Source organism: Oryx dammah, unplaced genomic scaffold (genome assembly GCF_014754425.2).
Source record: "Oryx dammah isolate SB20612 unplaced genomic scaffold, SCBI_Odam_1.1 HiC_scaffold_25, whole genome shotgun sequence".
In the NCBI taxonomy this organism is placed as follows: Eukaryota; Metazoa; Chordata; class Mammalia; order Artiodactyla; family Bovidae; genus Oryx; species Oryx dammah.
The window spans coordinates 11,986,757-12,007,589 of record NW_024070209.1 but is presented as its reverse complement, the minus strand read 5'-3'; the positions used below and the strand labels follow the sequence as shown (position 1 = coordinate 12,007,589).

The 20,833-nt window shown below is 37.3% G+C and overlaps 1 protein-coding gene across 1 annotated transcript in view; it reads right to left on the bottom strand.

The window, feature by feature from the left end:
* Positions 1-20,833, bottom strand: part of EXOC6B (exocyst complex component 6B) — a 697,089-nt gene that overhangs the window by 240,958 nt on the left and 435,298 nt on the right. Inside the window, exon 18 of the mRNA XM_040223938.1 lies at positions 14,464-14,643. Coding sequence (XP_040079872.1) covers positions 14,464-14,643 — 180 coding nt within the window. The remainder of the gene's footprint in view (positions 1-14,463; positions 14,644-20,833) is intronic.

Below are 20,833 nucleotides of genomic sequence, written 5' to 3'. Positions count from 1 at the left end.
TATTAGTTTCTGGTATACAGCAAAGTGATTCAGTTGTATATATACATATGTTCATTCTTTTTAGATTCTTTTCTCATACAGGGAGGTTATCAGAGTACACTCGGTAGAGTTTCTTGTACTATACAGAAGGTCCTTGCTGGTTACCTATATTATATACAGTAGCATGCATGTGTTCACCCCAAGTTCCTGATTTATTTCCCCCACCCCCGAAGTTTCTACTTTGGAGGTCCTAAGTTTGTTTTTGATATCTACAAGTCAGCTTCTCCTTTGGAAATAAGTTCATCTGTATCTTTTCTTTAAATTAGATTCCACATACAAGCTGTATCATATGATAGCTGTCCTTCTCTGACAACTTACTTCACATGGTATGATAATCACTAGGTCCATCCATTTGTGCTAAGAGGAATGTTCTTTTTTAAAGGATTTTAGAAGAATTTCAGGAACTTGCATGTAGAAAATAACTTTCCGTTAAAGATGACCCATCAAGTAACTGCCAAGGAAGGATGACCAAGGACAGGTATCACTGTATTTTTCAGACAAAGAAACTAAGGCAAACCAAGGTGGGTTAAGAGAGATCTTGCCCCAGGTCATATAAATTAACATTAACAGCAGACAGAGAAAACTAATTCAAGATTCCCTCCTCTGGGTCTGATACTTGAGACAGTATTTCCTCTCTCTCAAGCATTTCTGAAAGATAATTATCAGAACAACAAGGATAAACTCTCAAAAGTATGTTCTTATGCTGAGCATGCAAAATGAGTAGCTATGCATGCAAGTGTAAATTATACAACTGGAGGCTGAAAAAATACTTGTCTGTTTACCTCATTTGTTAATTAAAAGGACACAGCAACATTTTAGAAGTCTAACTGTAGAAAATCTTATTATTACTGATTTGTGGGTGTCTCATGAAGAGTTAGGAGGTACCCACAAATCATCCCCAGGTGGCTCAGTGGTAAAGAATCCGTCTGCCAATTCAGGGGACTCAAGAGATGTGGGTTTAATCCCTGGGTCAACAAAAATCCCCTGGAGTAGGAAAAGACAACAACTCCAGTATTCTCCCTGGAAAATTCCATGGGCTGAGGAGCCTGGTGGGCTACAGTCCATGGCGCCACAAAGAGTCAGACGTGACTGAGCGCACACACAATACAATCCATGTGAAAAGAGGTAAGCTACCTTGGTCATCAAAATTTCAACGAGAAAATAGTTGCAAATTTCAGTAATTTTCCCCTGATCATTCACCATCTAATAAATCTAATCCAGAACATCATCTCCCCTCCCCACCACACAGTCAGTCACTGACACACCCTTTAGCTTTGTTGCTATTGTGGTGATAAAACATCTTTGAGAACTAAGAAAAATTGGGGATTTCAAAGTGTAAAAGAACAAGATAGTCTTTGCTTTTTTTCTTTACAGTTCTTTCCATATCCATATTTCATATCATTCAATCCCTCTTTGACATAGAGTCACTCTTATCAGGGAATTTTTTAAATAAAAAGAAGTATTTATATTTATGAAAAGACAGATAACTCTAGTACTTTCTCAGAAATACCTAGCTCCTTCCTCTCTCATTGTTCACTAATAATGCACTCCAGTGAATCTCAGACACAGCTATTTTTGCTAATACATTTTACTAAAATGAAGTTCCACGAAGAAGTTATCTAGCATGCTGGGAACATGAACATAAATGTGGAGTGATCTCTGTGAAAAATCAGAACAAGTGTAGTTTTATAAAATCATACTGATTTTATTTTATCAAATACAAAGTTGGTCAATATGACTAAGTTTTTAAAGTATGGCTTCAGAAAGACATCTCTATATTAGACAAGACAAAAATAGGGCAATTATGAAAGTGATATTGATGATTCAGGACTCTGAACTACCTGAGTTCAATTATTAGTGGAATTGATGCATTTGAACTGTGATGTTGGAGAAGACTCTTGAGAGTCCCTTGGACTGCAAGGAGATCCAACCAGTCCATTCTGAAGGAGATCAGCCCTGGGATTTCTTTGGAAGGTATGATGCTAAAGCTGAAACTCCAGTACTTTGGGCACCTCATGCGAAGAGTTGACTCATTGGAAAAGACTTTGATGCTGGGAGGGATTGGGGGCAGGAGGAGAAGGGGACGACAGAGGATGAGATGGTTGGATGGCATCACTGACTCCATGGACGTGAATCTGAGTGAACTCCGGGAGTTGGTGATGGACAGGGAGGCCTGGCGTGCTGCGATTCATAGGGTCGCAAAGAGGTGGACACAACTGAGTGACTGAACTGAACATTGATGTATTTTATAACACATTAGTATCAATGAATAATGAATAATGTTCCTATGATTATATTAATAAAAATCAGATCATATTGTTATAGTTTTTGTTTATATTTTGGGTGTTTTTTTGGTCATCCTATAAGGCTAATAAAATCTTAGTTCCCTGAATAGAGAGTGAAACTGGGCCCCGTCAAGGAAAGTGCCAAGTACTAACAACCAGACTGCAGGGATGTCCTGTCTTTATTGGTTATAGTCTTCTTTATCTAAGAATAAAAGAGTAATCTGGAGTTAAAATCAAAACATCATTGAACTTCACCTTCTCTCCAACCAGTTTGAAAAGTAATCTCAATTTTCAAATTAAGAGACAAATAACATATTTCTAAATAAGTAAATATCATTTACATTAATTTAGTGAATCACTGATATCACATTACGTGAATATGTAATAATTTATTTAGCTAGTACATCTGTTACTAGATTTTTAATTTATTTCCAACTTTTTACATTACAAAGTGAGTGAAGTCGCTCATTCATGTCCAACTCTTTGTGACCCCAGGGACTATAAACCACCAGGCTCCTCTGTCAGTGGGATTTTTCAGGCAAGAATACTGGAGAGGGTTGTCATTTCCTTCTCTAGGAGATCTTCCCAACCCAGGTCTCCTGCACTATAGGCAGACACTTTACCGTCTGAGCCACCAGGGAAGTCCTTTAAAGATGATAAGGGCACTGTCTATTATATTTTTTGGGAAAAAAACTCAATTTCAATTCTCTTAAAAAAATTAAGTATGTTACTTAACTATACTAAGCATGTCCTGGGTATTTTACATGCTGTGTTTCATTTAATGAAAAATAAAAATCAGTAAGGTAAAAGAAAATCTACAAGGCTGTGGGGTAAAAATAAAGATTTTAACACTCCTAAAAAAAAGATAATGCCATGGTGAACGTATTTATATCTTAATTTTATAGTACATCCATTGTTCTTTCTTTCTTTTTGTGGTTGTTCAGTCACTAAGTTGTTTTTGACTCTTTGTGACTCCATGGACTGCAACATGCAGGCTCCTCTGTCCTCCACTATCTCCCTGAGTTTGCTCAAATTCAGGGCCACTGAGTCATTTATGCTATCTAACCATCTCATCATCTGCTGCCCCCTTCTCCTTCTGTCATTAAACTTTCCCAGCATGAGTCTTTTCCAGTGAGTCAGCTCATCTCATCAGGTGGCCAAAGTACTGGAGCTTCAGCTTCAGCATCAGTCCTTGCAATGAATATTCATTCTTGATTTCCTTCCCCTTGCAGTCCACGGGACTCTCAGGAGTCTTCTCCAGCACCACAATTTGAAAACATCAATTCTTTGGCACTCAGCCTTCTTTAATGTCCAAGTCTCAAATTCATATATAATTTGTTGGAAAAGCCTTACCTTTGACTATATAAAAACCCTACCTCTGTCAGCAAAGTGGTATCTCTGCTTTTTAATATTCTATCTAGGTTTGTCATAGCTTTTCTTCCAAGGAGCAAGTGTCTTTTAATTTCATGGCTGCTGTCATCATCCACAGTGATTTTGGAGCCGAAGAAAAGAAAATCTGCTATTGCTCCCACTTTTCCCCCTTCTATTTGCTATGAAGTGATGGGATCGGATACCATGATCTTAGTTTTTTGAATGTTGAGTTTTAAGCCAGCATTTTAACTCTCCTCTCTCACCTTTATCAAGAGGCTTCTTAGTTCCTCCTCAATGTCTGCATTAGGGTGGTATCATCTATACATCTCAGGTTGTTAATATTTCTCCCAGCATTCCAGCTGGTGATTCATCTAGCTCGGCATTTTGCATGATATACTCTGTATATAAGTTAAATAAGCAGGCTGAAAATATATAGCCTTGTCATACTACTTTCTCAATTTTGACCCCAGTCCATTGTTCCATGTCCAGTTCAAACTGTTGCTTTATGACCTGCATACAGGGTTCTCAGGAAGCAAGTATGGTGGTCTGGTATACCCATCTCTTTAAGAATTTTCCATAGTTTGTTGTAATCCACACAGTCAAAGGCTTTTGCATAGTCAATGAACCAAAAGTAGATGTTTTCTTGGAATTCCCTTGCTTTTTCCATGATTCAGCAAATGTTGGCAATTTGATCTCTGGTTCCTCTGCCTTTTATATAATACAGCTATATAATACAGCTTATACATCCAGAAGTTCTCAGTTCATGTACTTCCAAAGTCTAGCTTGAAGGATTTTCAGCATAACCTTGTTAGCATGTGAAAATAGTGTAACTGTATGCTAGTTTGAACTTTCTTTGGTATTGCTCTTCTTTGGGACTGGAATGAAAACTGACTTTTTCCAATCCTGTGGCCACCATAGAATTTTCCAAATTTGCTGGCATACTGAATGCAGCACTTTAACAGCATCATCTTTTAGGATTTTAAATAGCTCAGCTGGAATTCCATCACTGCAGGTAGCTTTGTTCACAGTAATGCTTCCTAAGGCCCAATTGACTTCATACTCCAGGATGTCTGATTCTAGGTGAGTGACCACACCATCGTGGTTATCCCAGTCATTAAGACCTTTTTTGTATAGCTCTTTTGTGTATCCTTGCCATCTCTTCTTAATCTCTTCTGCTTTTGTTAGGTCCTTACCATTTCTGTCCTTTATCATGCCCATTCTTATCTGGAATGCTTCCTTGATAGCTCCAATTTCCTTGAAGAAATCTCTAGTCTTTCCCATTATATTGTTTTCCTCTATTTCTTTGCATTGTTCCTTTAAGAAGGCCTTCTTATCTCTCCTTGTTATTCTCTAGAACTCTGTATTCAGTTGGGTATATCTTTCCCTTTCTCTCTTACCTTTTGCTTCTCTTCTTCCTTAGGTATTTTCAAAGCCTCCTCGGACAGCCACTTTGCCTTCTTGCATCTCTTTTTCTGTGGGACGGTTTTGGTCACTGCCTCCTGTACAATGTTATGAACCTCCATCCATAGTTTCTCAGGCACTCTGCCTACCAAATCTAATCCCTTGAACCGATTAATCACCTCCATTGTACAATCATTAAGGATTTGATTTAGGTGATACCTGAATGGTTAGTGGTTTTCCCTACTTTCTTCAATTTAAGCCCGAATTTTGCTATAAGGAGCTCATGATGTGAACAACAGTCAGCTGAAGTTCTTGTTTTTGCTGACTGTATAGAGCCTTTCCAGGGCTTCCCATGTGTTACCAGTGGTAAAGAATGTGCCTGTCAATACAGGAGATGCAAGAGACTGGGATTCAATCCTTGGGTCTGGAAGATTCCCTTAAGGAGGGCATGGCAACCCACTCCAGTATTCTTGCCTGGGAATCCCACAGAGGAGCCTGACAGGTTATAGTCCATAGGATAGCACAGAGTCAGACACAACTAAAGTAACTTAGCACGCACACAAGCATGCATAGAGCTTCTCCAGATTTGGCTGCAAAGAAAAGAATCAATCTAATTTCAATACTGACCATCTGGTGATGTCCAGGTGTAGAGACATTTTTTGGGCTGTTGGACAACAGTGTTTGCTATGACCAATGTGTTCTTTTGACAACATTCTGCTAGTCTTTGCCCCGCTTCATTTTGCATGCCAAGGCCAAACTTACCTGTTATTCCAGGTACCTCTTGAGTTCCTATTTGCATTCCAACCCCCTATGATAAAAAGGACATCTTTTTTGGTGTTAGTTCTACAAGGTATTGTAGGTTTTAATAGAACAGGTCAACATTAGCTTTTTAAGTGTCAGTGGTGGAGGCATAGACTTGGATTACTGAGATGCTGACTGGTTTGCCTTGAAAATGAACTAAGATCATTCTGTAATTTTTGAGGTTGTACCCAAATATTGCATTTCAGACTCTTTAGTTCACTATGAGGGCTTCTCCATTTCTTCTAAAGCATTCTTGCCCACAGTTGTAGATATAATGATCATGTGAATTAAATTTGCCCATTCTTGTCCATTTTATTACTAATTCACTGATTCCTAAGATGTCAATGTTCACTCTTGCCATCTCCTGTTTGACCATGTGCAATTTACCTTGATTCATGGACCTAACATTCCAGGTTCCTATGCAATATTTTTGCTTACAGAATCAGACTTTACTTTCACCACCAGACATAACCACAACTGAATGTCATCTCTGCTTTGTCCCAGCCACTTCATTCTTTCTGGAGCTATTAGTAATTGCCCTCAGCTCTTCCCCAGGGATTCCCTGGTGGCTCAGGTAGTAACGAATCCACCTGCAGTGCACAAGATCTGGGTTCAATCCCTGGTTGGGAAGAAACCCTAGAGAAGGGAATGGCTACCCACTCTAGTATTCTTGCCTGGAGAATTCCATGGTCAGAGGAGCCTGCTGGGCTACAGTCCATGAGATCACAAAGAGTCAGACACGACTGAGCAACTAACACTTCCCTTCACTTTTCTTTCTTCCCCAGTAGCATACTGGACACCTTCCAACATCTTCCAGTGTCATCTTTTTGCCTTTTCATACTGTTCATAGGGTTTTCCAGGCAAGAATACTGGAGTGGATTGCTATTTCCTCCTCCAGTGGACCACAATTTGTCAGAACTCTTCACTATGACCCATCCGTCTTAGGTGGCCCTGCATGGCATGGTTCATAGCTTCACTGAGTTACACAAATCACTTCATCACATCAAGGCTATAAGCCATGAAGAAAATTTCATTAAGTTAGATTTCTGTAAATGGGATTTCAGCATAATAGGTACACAAATTTTAAAACATTTATGAGAGACTCTGAAAAATTAAGTACTAAGAAGACTATACCAATTTACACACCTACCAGCAATGTATCAGAATACGTATTTCCTGAAATACTAATCACAAATACTGAAGGTTGTCATTTCTTATTTACGTTTGGCAAATTTATAGGCAAAATACCCCACAATGTTTATATATATATATATATATATATATATATATATATATGTCATCATTAGAATTACATGCTTTATTCATGTTATTATTAGTCTTTGATTTTTCTCCTCTTCTGATTGCCTTAATACAACTTTTGCAAATTTTTCTTCAAGTTGTATCTTCCTCTGATTAAAACTGAAAGAATGTGTTATATTGTTATACATTATAGATATTAACCTTTGGAAATATTTACTATAAATGTTTTTACTGATAATCTTGCATTCTATTTTCTAACTAATACCTTTTAGGAACATTATAAATAATTTTCTGTAGTCAAATTATTAACCTTTTCCTTAATGATTTCAGTCTTTGGTGTCATCCCTATGATAGTAAGTCACTTTCAGATTATAGAAATATTTGCTAATATTTTTATTGGTTTTCCCATAGTTTCTTTCTTTTTAAAAATATGAACATGCATTTGATCTAGAATTCATTTTGATATATGAGATATAGAGTTAATATTCTTTTTACAAAACGAGCAGACAGCATTGGTAACAGCAATTGCTAAATGCCATTTTTATCACATACTAAATCTTACTTATTCTTTAAAATACTTATAGATATTTTCTTTAACTATTCCTTTATTCTATCAGTCCAGTTCTGTGTAGGAGGGATATTATTTTCATTAATAATAACATTTCTATATTTGAAGGGACAACACCCATTAATTTTCTTTTCCATATTTTTTTGGCCAAATATTGTCCATTTTTGTCTCTGAATGAACTGTAGAATTATTTTGTTAAGACAACCCACCACCATCAAATTTACTTTGTATTCACTGCACTTAAGATTAATTTTGGAAAAACTACTATTCTCATCCTCGTTGTTCTGTCACTCAGTTGCGTTCGACTCTTTGTGACCCCATGGACTGCAGCATGCCAGGTTTCCCTGTCCTTCACCATCTGCAAGAGTTCAGTTAAACTCATGTCCATCGAGTCAGTGATGCCATGCAGCCATCTCGTCCTCTGTAGTCTCCTTCTCCTCCTGCCTTCAATCTTTCCCAGCATCAGGGTCTTTTCAAATGAGTTGGCTCTTCACATAGGTGGCCAAAGTACTGGAGCTTCAGCTTCAGCATCAGTCCTTCCAATGAATATTCAGCATTAATTTCCTTTAGGATTGACAGGTTTGATCTCCTCATAGTCCAAGGGACTCTCAGAAGTTTTTTCCAACACCACAGTTTGAAAGCATCACTTCTTCAGCACTCAGACTTCTTTATGGTCCAACTCTCACATCCACACATGACTACTGGAAAAACCACAGCTTTGACTATATGGACCTTTTGCTGGCAAAATGATGTCTCTGCTTTTTAATACACTGCCTAGGTTTGTCATAGCTTTTCTCCCATGGAGTAAGTGTCTTTTAACTTCATGGCTGCAGTCACCATCTGTAGTGATTTTGGAGCCCAAGAAAATAAAGTCTCTCACTGTTTCCATTGATTCCCCATCTATTTGCCATGAAGTGATGAAACCAGATGCCACGATCCTTGTTTTCTCATCCTAGAACCCTGCACATATCTGATCAAAATGAAGTATCTTTTAAATTATTCTGTGACATGTTTTCCACACTGATGCTATATATGACTTGTTAAAATATACTCATAGAGACCTTATATAATATGCATCAATGGCAAATAGGATACTTGTGGGACAGTGTTTTCCATGAAGGTATTGCAAAGGTAAGAGAAGATGACCTGGTTTCTAAGTGTACTCTGTAACCAAAGGTTTTATTGGTCCTAATTATTTTTCAGTTGATTTTCTAGAGTTTTCCAACCACACAATACTAATATAAGGATAATGATAAGATACATGGCTCACTGTAATATTTGTAATTTAATTCTCTTTTACCTTATTTACTTTATAGAACATCTAAAGTAATGGTGAGATGTCTTCACCATTCTTCTGATGTTGATGCAAATAAATATTCCTAGTGTTCCACTGTTAAATCTTTGGTGGCTGCTGAATTTCATATAGGTGCTCTTTATCATGCTATTGAAATATAATATTACTTGTATTTAAAACTTTCTTAAAAAATTTGAAAAGCAGGCTGGATGTTATACAATATCTTTTTAGAATTACATAAAGATGATCATATACATTATTTCCTTCACCTAGTATTATGATATATTATTAGATTTTTAAATATCAAACCATCTCTGCATTTCTAGAGTAAATCCTACATACTAATGCTAAATTATTTTCTTGATACATTTTGGAATAGACTTGCTAAATTTTTTTATTTATAATTGTGAGATTAATTTATAGTTTTATCTTTGGGGCTACTTTCTCTGACTTTGGTATCAAGATAAAATAAATAAAATGGCCTAGTTTTTTATAGGTTAGTGCTTCCACCAAAAACTAGGAAAGGTAATTTTAAAAATTGGAGAAAACCAGAAGGCAAGGAAGCAATGAAACGTAAGGGAATAAAATTGCAAAGAGGGCAGACCTGTTAAAGGTGAGCTGAGGATCTGAAGTTGTCCCTGGAGGCATTTGACAAACCTAGGAATAGTAACAGACTGAGAATCTGGGTTAGGTCCAGGCAGAAAGTAACTGCCCTGGTGAAGGAAAAAAAAAAAAAAAAAATCACTGAATTTTTGTTGCTTCCATGGGGCTGACGTGCCAAAATTAGAGATCTCAGGGCCAGTTTTCTCAAGACATTTTCTGAATTCTAGAGCTATACAGCCGAGGAAAATAACGGTCTAAGCCAAAACCCTTCAAAAGCAAAGTAAGCTTTCCTGCAGTTTCACAATGTTTCAGAAAAAACAACTCACTAGTGGGAGTGTTCATAAGAATCACAGGTGGCAACTTGAAAGCTCTTGAGGGATTAATGAATTGATATAGACAATCTCCAATCACAGTTTTTACTGTTAGCAATTGCTGATCTGGGTAAGACACCTACTCAAGATATTTGCCAAATTTTAAAACTGTAAAAAGCAGGAAACTGAAGAGCTTGGTTTATATGAAAAGTGGAAATTTCCACAGTCCTCTTGGTACTGAAGAGACAATAATGTGCCAGGCTCTCATTAAAAGCTCTGAAGAACCACATCCTAGCAACAAATGTAAACCAAAGGTACAATACAACTGCAACCCAAGCTCAATCCAAATCAGTTCATAATTGGATTAAGGTGATGAGGTTCAAACCACAAACCACCCACTCATTTTAACTACTTAGTATGGGAAAGGATGAAACAATTCTGGTGGCAGAAGATATTATCTGGAACATCTATTAAAACATATTTTAAAAACAATGTCTACCATATACCAAAAAATGATAGGAAGAGATAGGACCATATGACTGATAATAGCAATAACAACAATAAAACTCAGAAACAAATCTAACCAATATGTAGGTGAATTACATGTAGGCATTAATAAATATGTTTAAAACAACTGCAGAGGAGAAGGATCAAGATAGTGGATTAAGAGGACATGGAGCTCATATCCCCCCATGAACATATCAAAAATACATCTACAAGTCACAAAATTCTCACTGAAAACAAACAGTGGAAACTGACAGAAGACATCTAGTATGAAAAAAGTTGGAAGAAAAATACACAAGTAATCAGGAAGGATGAAGAAAATGATGGAGTCGGGCCCAGTATTCCTGGGAGGTGACTCAGAGTAAAAGAGAGAATACACGGGTGGACACCTGCCCAGGGGAGTGAGCAGTGAGAGCCATAAATTAGATGCCCAAGTCTGGGGTCCTATGGAGGAGAGACAAGCTTTCTTGGCTGGTTTGAGGGCCACTGGCACTACTACGAGGGCAGTGGGAAGTCTGCACTCCTCTCATGAGGAGCACATTCATACCCCAAGACAGGGTGGAAAGAGGTATGCTCTAGAGGCTGCCAGGTTTCCCACAACTACCTCAGTGTGTGACTCAGCCCAAGCTGAGCCAGTGCACCATGGCTATTCACTCTCCATCTCAGCAGGGTATTAAATCTGGGGTGGTCATGACCAGGGAGAAAACTCGATCTTGGGATGCAGAAGCAACCTGGTCTTTTGGTGGAGCCTGGGGGGTGGGAGGGGATGGGGTAATTGTTGATGCTTACTCAAGCAGAACATCACAAGCAACCAAGACCTCTGATGGTAGCACTTAAGCATAGCTCACCTCCTGACACACACTGAGAGTCAACATAGGCAACAACACTATAATGTGGTTCCCGAACAGGGAGAGGGAGCTGGGACAGAGGGCAGTGATCAGCAGTGAGAGACACAGAGTACTTGGACCTGTGGCTGAGTCAAAGCAGAGTAAGGGAAACAAATGTGGGATCCCATACAGGCAGTGCATAAGAGATAGTGTAAGCCTCTGCCTGTAATCAACACAAGCCGAGAGCCCCCAAGGACCCAACTTACTTCAGCAGTTCCCACCAATCAGGTAAGGCTCTCAGTGTGGAAAAAAAGGGAACCACACAGTTAAAGGGACAGAGCTGGCCCAGGCCAGGTCCTCAGGACTTCTCTTCCAGGAATTTGGAATCAGACCCCACCCCCATACGGTGTTGATGGCCACTAAGCAGAGGGGAAGCCCCATTTCACACCGGGAACAGACCCTAGCTCCTCCCTCCGGAGCCCCACTCTCTACCAAGCTGATGCTATCAGCACACCTTGAGGAAAGTTCTCACTGTGACTTGTTTCCCATCAAATGCAGCTCTCACACCAAAGCCACAGGGCACGCATCGGGTTGCTGCCACATAGAACACCCCTTCAAGATGACAACAGGTAACTGTTTCACCTAAACTCATAGAAACAGATAAGTTAAGCAAAATGTAATGGCAGAAGAACCATTATCAATTGAAAGAACAAGAAAACACACCTGAAAAAATAATAACACATAAATAAACAATTCATCTGATAATTCAAACCACTGGTTATAAAAAATGTTAATTGAATTAGGGGAAAGACTATATCTACACAGTGATAATTTTAATAAAAATCTAGAAACTATTTTAAAAGACCCAATAAGAAATGAAGAATTCAATAGTTGAAATTAAAAATACACTAGGAAAAATGAATAGCAAACTAAGTGATACAGAGGAACATGTAAGTGATATGGTAAAATAAAGGAAATCGCCCAACCCGAACAGTTTAAAAAAAAAAAAAAGAGCAAATTGTAAAATCTCAAAACAGTCTGAGCGTTCTCTGGTATACACTACTAAAGAAAAATCAACAAAACCACAAGGGAAGATACAAAGGGAAGAAAAAATGAACAGAGAAGAACTATAAGAACAATCAGAAAACAAGTGACAAAATGGCAGTAACTATATACCTATCAATAATTGCTTTAAATATCAGTGGACAGATGTTCCAATCAAAAGATATAGGGTGACAGATTAAATGAAAAGAGCATGCTGCTTAAGAGATTCACTTCAAAGTAAAATACACATATAGAAAGAATGTGAGGAAATGAAAATGGTATTTCATGCAAAGAGAAACAATAAGAAACCCAGGGTAATAATACTTGCTTCAGATGAAATAGACTTTAAAACAAAGGCTATAACAAAACACAAAGAAGGGTATTATTCCATGATAAGGGATTGATACAAGATAAGGATATTATACGCATTAATATGCACACCCCAAGGGTACCTAAATATATGAAGCAAATATTTACAGACATGAAGGGAGAAATTGACAATAATACTGTAACAAAAGAGGACTTTCACATCTCACTTGGGCTTCTCTTGTGGCTCAGTGGCAAAGAAGCTGCCTGCAAATGCAGAAGACATGAGTTTGATCCCTGGGTCTGGAAGATCCTCTGAAGAAGGAAATGGCAACTCATGCCAGTATTCTTGCCTGGGAAATCTCATGGACAGAGGAGCTTGGCAGGCTATAGCCCATGGGGCTGCAACAACAACACCTCATTTACATCAGTGAACACACCATCTAGACAGAAAATTTATCATGTAACAGGGGTCTTAACTAACACATTTGAACAGTTAAAAGCTATTGACAGGGCATTTCATCCAAAAGTACCAGAATATACATTCCTTTCAAGTACAGATAAAACATTCCCAAGGTCAGATCACATGCTAGGCCACAAAATGTCTGAACAAATTTAAGGAGATAGATAATATATCAAGCATCTTTCCCCATTACAACTGTATAAAGTTAGAAATCAATTACAGGAAGAAAAATGGGAAAAGCACAAATGTGAAGACTAAACTACATCCTACTAAAAAGCCAAATAATTGAATAAGAAATCAAAGAGGAAATCAGAAAACCAGTTGTGATAAAGGAAAATGGAAACACAAAACTCCAAAAATCTATGGCATGCAGAAAGCAGTTCTAAGAGGGAAGTGTACAGCAGCACAGGCCTTTCTCAAGAAATAAGTAAAACCTCAAATAAAGTACCTAACCAACCACTTTTTTAAAAATTAGAAAAAGATGAACAAAGTCAAGTCATCAGAAGGAAGGAAATAATAAAGATTAGAGAGAAAATGGATAAAACAGAGATCAATAGACAATAGGGAATCAATAAACAAGAGGGAAAGAGGGAGAGGCAAGACAGGAGAAAGGGATTAAGAGACACAAACTACCAGGTATCAAATAGATAAGCAACAAGGATATACCATACAGCACATGGAATTATAGCCATTATCCTAGACTATAATCTGTAAAAACACTGAAACACTATGCTGTAAACTTGAAACCAATATAATGTTGTAACTTTTCTTCTGGCTATGCTGCGAGAAATGTGGGATCTTTAGTTTCCCAGTGAGGGATCAAACTCGTGCCCCCTGCATCGGGAGCAAGGAATCTTAATCTCTGGACCACCAGGGAAGTTCCTAACATAATACTGCAAATAAATTATTCTTTAATTTTTAAAAGGCTGTGATACATATGCTCAAGAAAATAGAGAAAAGATAAACAAATTAGAAAAATCTTGGAGAATTTTACCAGAGAATTTGAGGATATTAAAAAAATTAAATGCATATTATAGAATTAAAAGATAATATCTAAAATTCTAACTCCTAATTTTCTATTTTATTTCCACCAAGGCATCCATCATGGGTTGTACTAATTACCTTGAAGTTAGTAGGGATATATAAGCAGACATAATATTAGGAATAATTTCCAGAATAAACAAAATGCAAATTTTATTAAAAAAAAGAAGTCTTAGAATAAGATGGAAGAAATCTGGAAATCTTGTTAAGGGATAATTATAATGTGAGATTTTATACCCATAGCTTCCTGGCTAGTTACAGTAGAATAAAACATCTATCACCAACCTAGACTTTAAGAAATCTTTTTTCTATATGATGGACAAAATAAAAGCAATTGTCACTTACAGGAAGGTGTGTGAACACAGCAAAGGTGCTACGTAGAAAGGCAATGAGGTCCACTAGATAATCACTCGCTTTGCTGCCCAAATCTCCTGTCATCCAGTCATAGTCAGCCAGCTGTAGAAACTGGTCAATCTTCTGGTTTAAGTTGGTATAAATCTCTTCTTCAGCTGCATGTCTGGCATCCTATGAAATATGAAATTTTAATAATCATTCAGAACTGTATTACAAATAAAGCAGAAATTTCTGCTTGGAAACATCTCAAACTAAGTAACATATTGAGAATATCAAGTAATATTACAGTCCCCATTAATTTTTCTTTTTTCCAAAAGCTCAGTAGAATCTTTTCTATTTTGTGTCTGCAAGACAAGCTATTATTTAGATTTACCAAATAAGAAATTGCCTTCACTGCTCTCAGCTATCTGCATCCTTTTTACTTTCTTATCCATCAAACTACACTCAACTATCTATCAAACAAAATATCAAAACTGTACTCATTCTCAGGATCCTGTTCTCTTCTCTTCTGGGATTCCAAGAACCTCCCTCCTGACAAAACCAACCTCTCTTAAAATTGCTAGTCTCTTCACTTTCCTTATTGTAGGTTTCCTGAAGTTCCAAATTTAATGCTCTTTGTTTCTACTAGTTATTATCCCACCTTTCTAGATTCTTTATAATGAAGTTTCTTCAAAGATGGGCACACATTTACAAAAATTAACAATTTCAGGACTAATTAACAATAGTCCTGAAAAGTGCTTAAACAATAGCAAAAAATGTTCCTAAATCAAGTAAGTTTGAGAAACCCTATCTAAAAGAGTTGTGATGTACAGTGGCATATAAAAGGTGCTAAGAAGTGTCATGGGACTAAAGCTCCAAGAAAAACATCTTTAGGGCAAAACAGTCTAAACTGAAATGCTAACAATCCATCAATATGGATTGGTCTAGGGTAATTCGCCAGGCTACCATATCTAATATTCATTTTTCAGGCTGATCTTACTTGACCATCCTCTGTTAAACATTCTCTGCTATAACGCTATTCTTTTTTGGCTTTCAGGACATAGTTTTTCTTTTACTTTTCTGGCCTCTAATCCTCTCACTTTTGCTGAGTGATTTCATCACCTCCTATACCTTTCACTCACTATCTCTGTCCAAAACCCATTCATGTTAAAGACACATATATCTGATTGTTTCCTGCATTATGGTTCACAGAAACTTTAAATATTATTCTAAGTACAGGACTAAAATAATTATAATCCGACTGCAAGGAGATCCAACCAGTCCATCCTAAAGGAGATCACTCCTGGGTGTTCACTGGAAGGACTGATGCTGAAGCTGAAACTCCAGTACTTTAGCCACATGATGCGAAGAGCTGACTCATTTGAAACGACCCTGATGCTGGGAAAGACTGAGGGCAGGAGGAGAAGGGGACGACAGAGGATGAGACGGTTGGATGGCATCAACTACTCAATGGACATGGGTTTGGGTGGACCCCAGGAGTTGGTGATAGACAGGGAGGCCTGGCGTGCTGCGGTTCATGGGGTCACAAAGAGTCAGACACGACTGAGGAACTGCACTGAACCACTCTTCATCTGTTCATTTCAGTTCAAGGCAGAGATCTAAGCAACATATTAGATTCCACTGATTCCTCCATAGTCAGTCACTATGTCCTATAAATTCTAACCTCCAAATTTTATGGTAACTCATAACCTCTTCTCCATTTTCACCTTTTTAATACCTGCATAATTTTGCAAGGTATTTACATACTCTAATACAGGCACTGACTATGTTTACTTATGTGAACAGTTTCAAGACCATTTCTCTGATTACTTGCTTATTTATGTACTTGTAAGATAATCTAACGTTGTCCTTGAATTCCCATTTTACTAAATTTTCTTTTAATAAATATTATTTTCTAGAAACTCTGGCTTGAAGAAAACTTGAGCAGAAAGCTCAGAGCATTTGCAGATACTGCACTCCTGTCTCCCTCCTGCTGGTTCCCCAATTTAAAAAACCCTTGAGTGAGTGCAGAACATTTGTTACAACAGATGAACCAATACTGACATTTTATTATTAACTCAAGTCTATAGTTTGCATCAGGTTTTACTATTCATGTTATACAGTCCTATGAGTACTTACAAATGGATAACGCCATGTATTCACCATTACAGTCAGAATCATACAGAAGAGTTTTCTTGCCCTAAAGATCCACTCTGCTTTAACTATCCCTACCTCGCTTATCCCCAGTGAGCAACTGAACTGAACTTTGCATTACCACCAGCAATGAATGAGAAAGTTGCTATTGCTCCAGCAATTGTTGTTACTATTTGGGGTTTTAGTCATTTTAAGAACTGTACAATGGTATCTAACTGTTGTTTTAATTTATAATACCCTTTCCATGCTTTGGTGTGATTATCTATTCAGATCTTTTGCCCACTTTTAGACTGAACGCATATTAAACCCAGTTTTAAATTTTGTTATTGTTGAGTTTTACCAGTTCTTTTTATATTTTAGATATAAGTCCTTTATTAGATAAGCCTTTTACAAATATTTTCTGATTGTCTTTTCATTTTCTTAACAGTATCTTTCCTATAGCAGAAGTTTTTCAATTTAATGAAGTCCAACTTAGTATTCTCTTTGATGGATCATGTTTTGGTTGTTTTGTTGTACCTTAAAAGTTTCAGAGGAGAGTGAAAAAGTTGGCTTAAAGCTCAACATTCAGAAAACGAAGATCATGGCATCTGGTCCCATCATCTCATGGGAAATAGATGGGAAAACAGTGGAAACAGTGGCTGACTTTATTTTTGGGGATTCCAAAATCACTGCAGATGGTGATTGCAGCCATGAAATTAAAAGACGCTTACTCCTTGGAAGGAAAGTTATGACCAACCTAGATAGCATATTCAAAAGCAGAGACATTACTTTGCCAACAAAGGTCCGTCGAGTCAAGGCTATGGTTTTTCCAGTGGTCATGTATGGATATGAGAGTTGGACTGTGAAGAAAGCTGAGTGCCGAAGAATTGATGCTTTTGAACTGTGGTGTTGGAGAAGACTCTTGAGGGTCCCTTGGACTGCAAGGAGATCCAACCAGTCCATCCTAAAGGAGATCAGTCCTGGGTGTTCATTGGAAGGACTGATGCTGAAGCTGAAACTACAATACTTTGGCCATCTCTTGTGAAGAGTTGACTCATTGGAAAAGATTGATGCTGGGAGGGATTGGGGGCAGGAGAAGGGGATGACAGGATGAGATGGCTGGATGGCATCACCGACTTGATGGATATGAGTCTGGGTGGACTCATACAATATAGTTTGAAGTCTTTCTTAATCTCTCTTGAAAAAAAATTTTTTGGACCCATGTGTTTTTCTGAAGCATATAGGTTCATCTCCAAATATCTGTGGATTTCTATCTATCTTTCTATTATTTATTTCTAGAGTTTAATACCATTTGGCCTGAGAACAAGTTTCATATGATTTTTATTCTTTAAAATTTTTAAGATGTGTTTTAATACCCAGAACATAATCTGTGTTGGTGAATGTTCTTATGGCTTTTGAAAAGAATATGTATTATGTTGTTATTAGATGAAATATTCTATAAATGTTAATTTGATCCTTAATAGCACCATTCAGTTAAACTACAGCCTTACTAATTTTCTGCTAATAATCTGCCAATTGCTGATAGAGGGGTTTACTAAGAGATTTTACCAGGAAGAGATGTGGTCTTACACATGCTGTTGTTACTGTTGAGTTGCTAAGTCGTGTCTGACTCTTGGCAACCACATGGACTGCAGTGTGCCAGGTCCCTCTGTCCTCCACTATGTTTCAATGTTTGGTCAAATTCAAGTCCATTGAGTCGGTTATTGCGACCTAACCATCTCATCCTCTGTTGCCCCTTCTCCTTTAGCCTTCATTCTTTCTCAGCATCAGAGTCTTTTCCCATGAGTTGGCTTTTCGCATCAGGCAGCCAAAGTTTTGGAGCTTCCGCTTCAGCATCAGTCCATCCAACAAATATTCAGAGTTAATTTCTTTTAGGATTGACAGGTTTGATCTCCTTGAATCCAAGGGACTCTCAAAAGTCTTCTTCAGCATCATAATTTGAAAGGATCAATTCTTTGGCGCTAAGCCTTCTTTATGATCCAACTCTCACACCCATATGTGACTGCTGGAAAAACCATAGCTTTGACTGTATGGATCTTTGTTGGCAAAGTGATGTCTCTGCTTTTTAATATGCTGTCTAGATTTGTCATAACTTTCCCTCTAAGGAGGAAGGGTCTTTTAATTGCATGGTTGCAGTCACCATCTGAGGTGATTCTGCAGCCCAAGAGAATAAAATCTGTCTTATATATTAATAAATACCTTTTTAAATACTCATGCCTTTTTTCTCAGTTGACCTATTACAGTAGTGAATAATTTTATATAATTTTATAGTACTAATCATCATTGCATTCATAACCTTAGTTTACCCTATATTCTATGCACTTCCAGCTTTTGTTTGATATTTTATTATTTATGATTTTCACATAATATTTGTCTTTTATTGTTCAGGCCTTTTTGTGGTTTCTCTAGTTTTTGAATCATTGTTGACTTCACAAAAATTAACTGAGATATTTTCCTTTTTTCTCAATAGTCTAGAGTATTTTAAATTATACAGAAGTTATCTGTTTCATGAAAGCATAAATGAATTCACTTATAAAATTATGTGACTCCTTCCTGTTTTCAAGAAATACTTAACAATACTTTCATTTATTTCATAGTTATGCCAATCTTCTGTATTTTTGTATCATTTATTAATCACACATTTTCCAATAGATCTTCAAATTTATTAGCATAGAGTTATACAACATATTCTGTAGATGTATTTCATTTCTTCTGATTATGAATTTCAAGTAATTGTGATTTATTTATTCCTTCCTTTTTCCTTCTTTTCTCCATTCCTTTATGCTCTTCATCCTTTTTTCAATCCCTGCTTCCTGTCTCCTTTTTCCTTCCTTCCTTCCTTTTTTTTTTTTTTTTAACATTTATTTACTTATTTGGCTGACTCAGCTCTTAGTCGTGGCGCATGGAGTTAGCTTAGCTGCTCCAAGGCATAGGGGACCCTAGTTCCCCAACCAAGGATTGAATTCGCATTCCTTGCACTGCAAGGAGGATTCCTAACAATTGGACCATCAGGGAAGTGTCCTTTTCCTTCCTTCTAATTAAGCAAAATAAACAATTATTTTTTTAAATTTTGACATACCCTTGCTTAAAGTCTCTCGAAGATTTTATTAGGATGATGTCCAAAATATCCATCATTATAAAGCAAAGTGCTTCACAAATTGATATTTACCTACTTCTACAAATCATTGCTACCCTTATTTGGCATGGACATGTACAGTTTTATTTCATTATTTCATCTTTGTACATGAAGGTGCCTCACCTAAAACTGTCCCTTACCCCTTCCTCATCCTCTCTCTGGATACATTCTGCAGGCCCAAAGATACTCCTGCTGGACATCTCCTACTCAGCCTTTTCTGGTAAGTCCTCCTGGAAGGTTTCATAGGTGGGATGAGTACCACACACCTCTTCTAGACCTGTCCAAGTTGATTTTCCTTAGAGCTCAAACCTCATACCTTTTCTTTGGTTGTTGCTATTCAGTTGCTAAGTCTGACTTAGCAAGAGTCTGACTCTTTGCAACCCCGTGGACTGCAGGCTTCCCTGTTCTTCAGCTTTTCTCTATCTATATTCAATTCCCAGCAGAAAGCCAGCTCCATGGTATTAAATACCATCTTTATATGAGTTTTAAAGTTTTATGTACAACTATGACTTTATCCTGTCAATTTAATATCTCTATGATAAATGCCTACTAAATACTTCAAACATAATATATTTAAAAAATGGAAATCTTGATTCTACTGCCACTCCCCAAACCTGTTATTTTCTCACTGTTCCCTATCTTAGGTAATAGCATCACTACTCATCTAGTTTGCTTAGTTTAAATATCTTGGAATAATTTTTGACTCCATGCTTTCTCTTATAACCTCATACCCAATCTAGCAGTAAAACTTCCTATCTCTACCTTCAAAAATATTTCTTTACACTTCTATCCCTGCCGCTATAGTCCAGATGATCAGTCTCTCTTACCTAGACTATTGTAATGACCTTCAGATTTGGCTCCTTCTTCTACTCTTATTGACCTATCGTATATTTTCCACATTGCAACCAGTATTACCCATTATAAAGTCAGGTTATCACCACCATTTCCAGTCTTCTTATGGCCTCACATTTCATTTCAAATAAAATAAAAAATACTTGCTGCTGCTGATGCTAAGTCACTTCAGTCGTGTCCGACTCTGCGACCCCATAGACGGCAGCCCACCAGGCTCCTCCATCCCTGGGATTTTCCAGG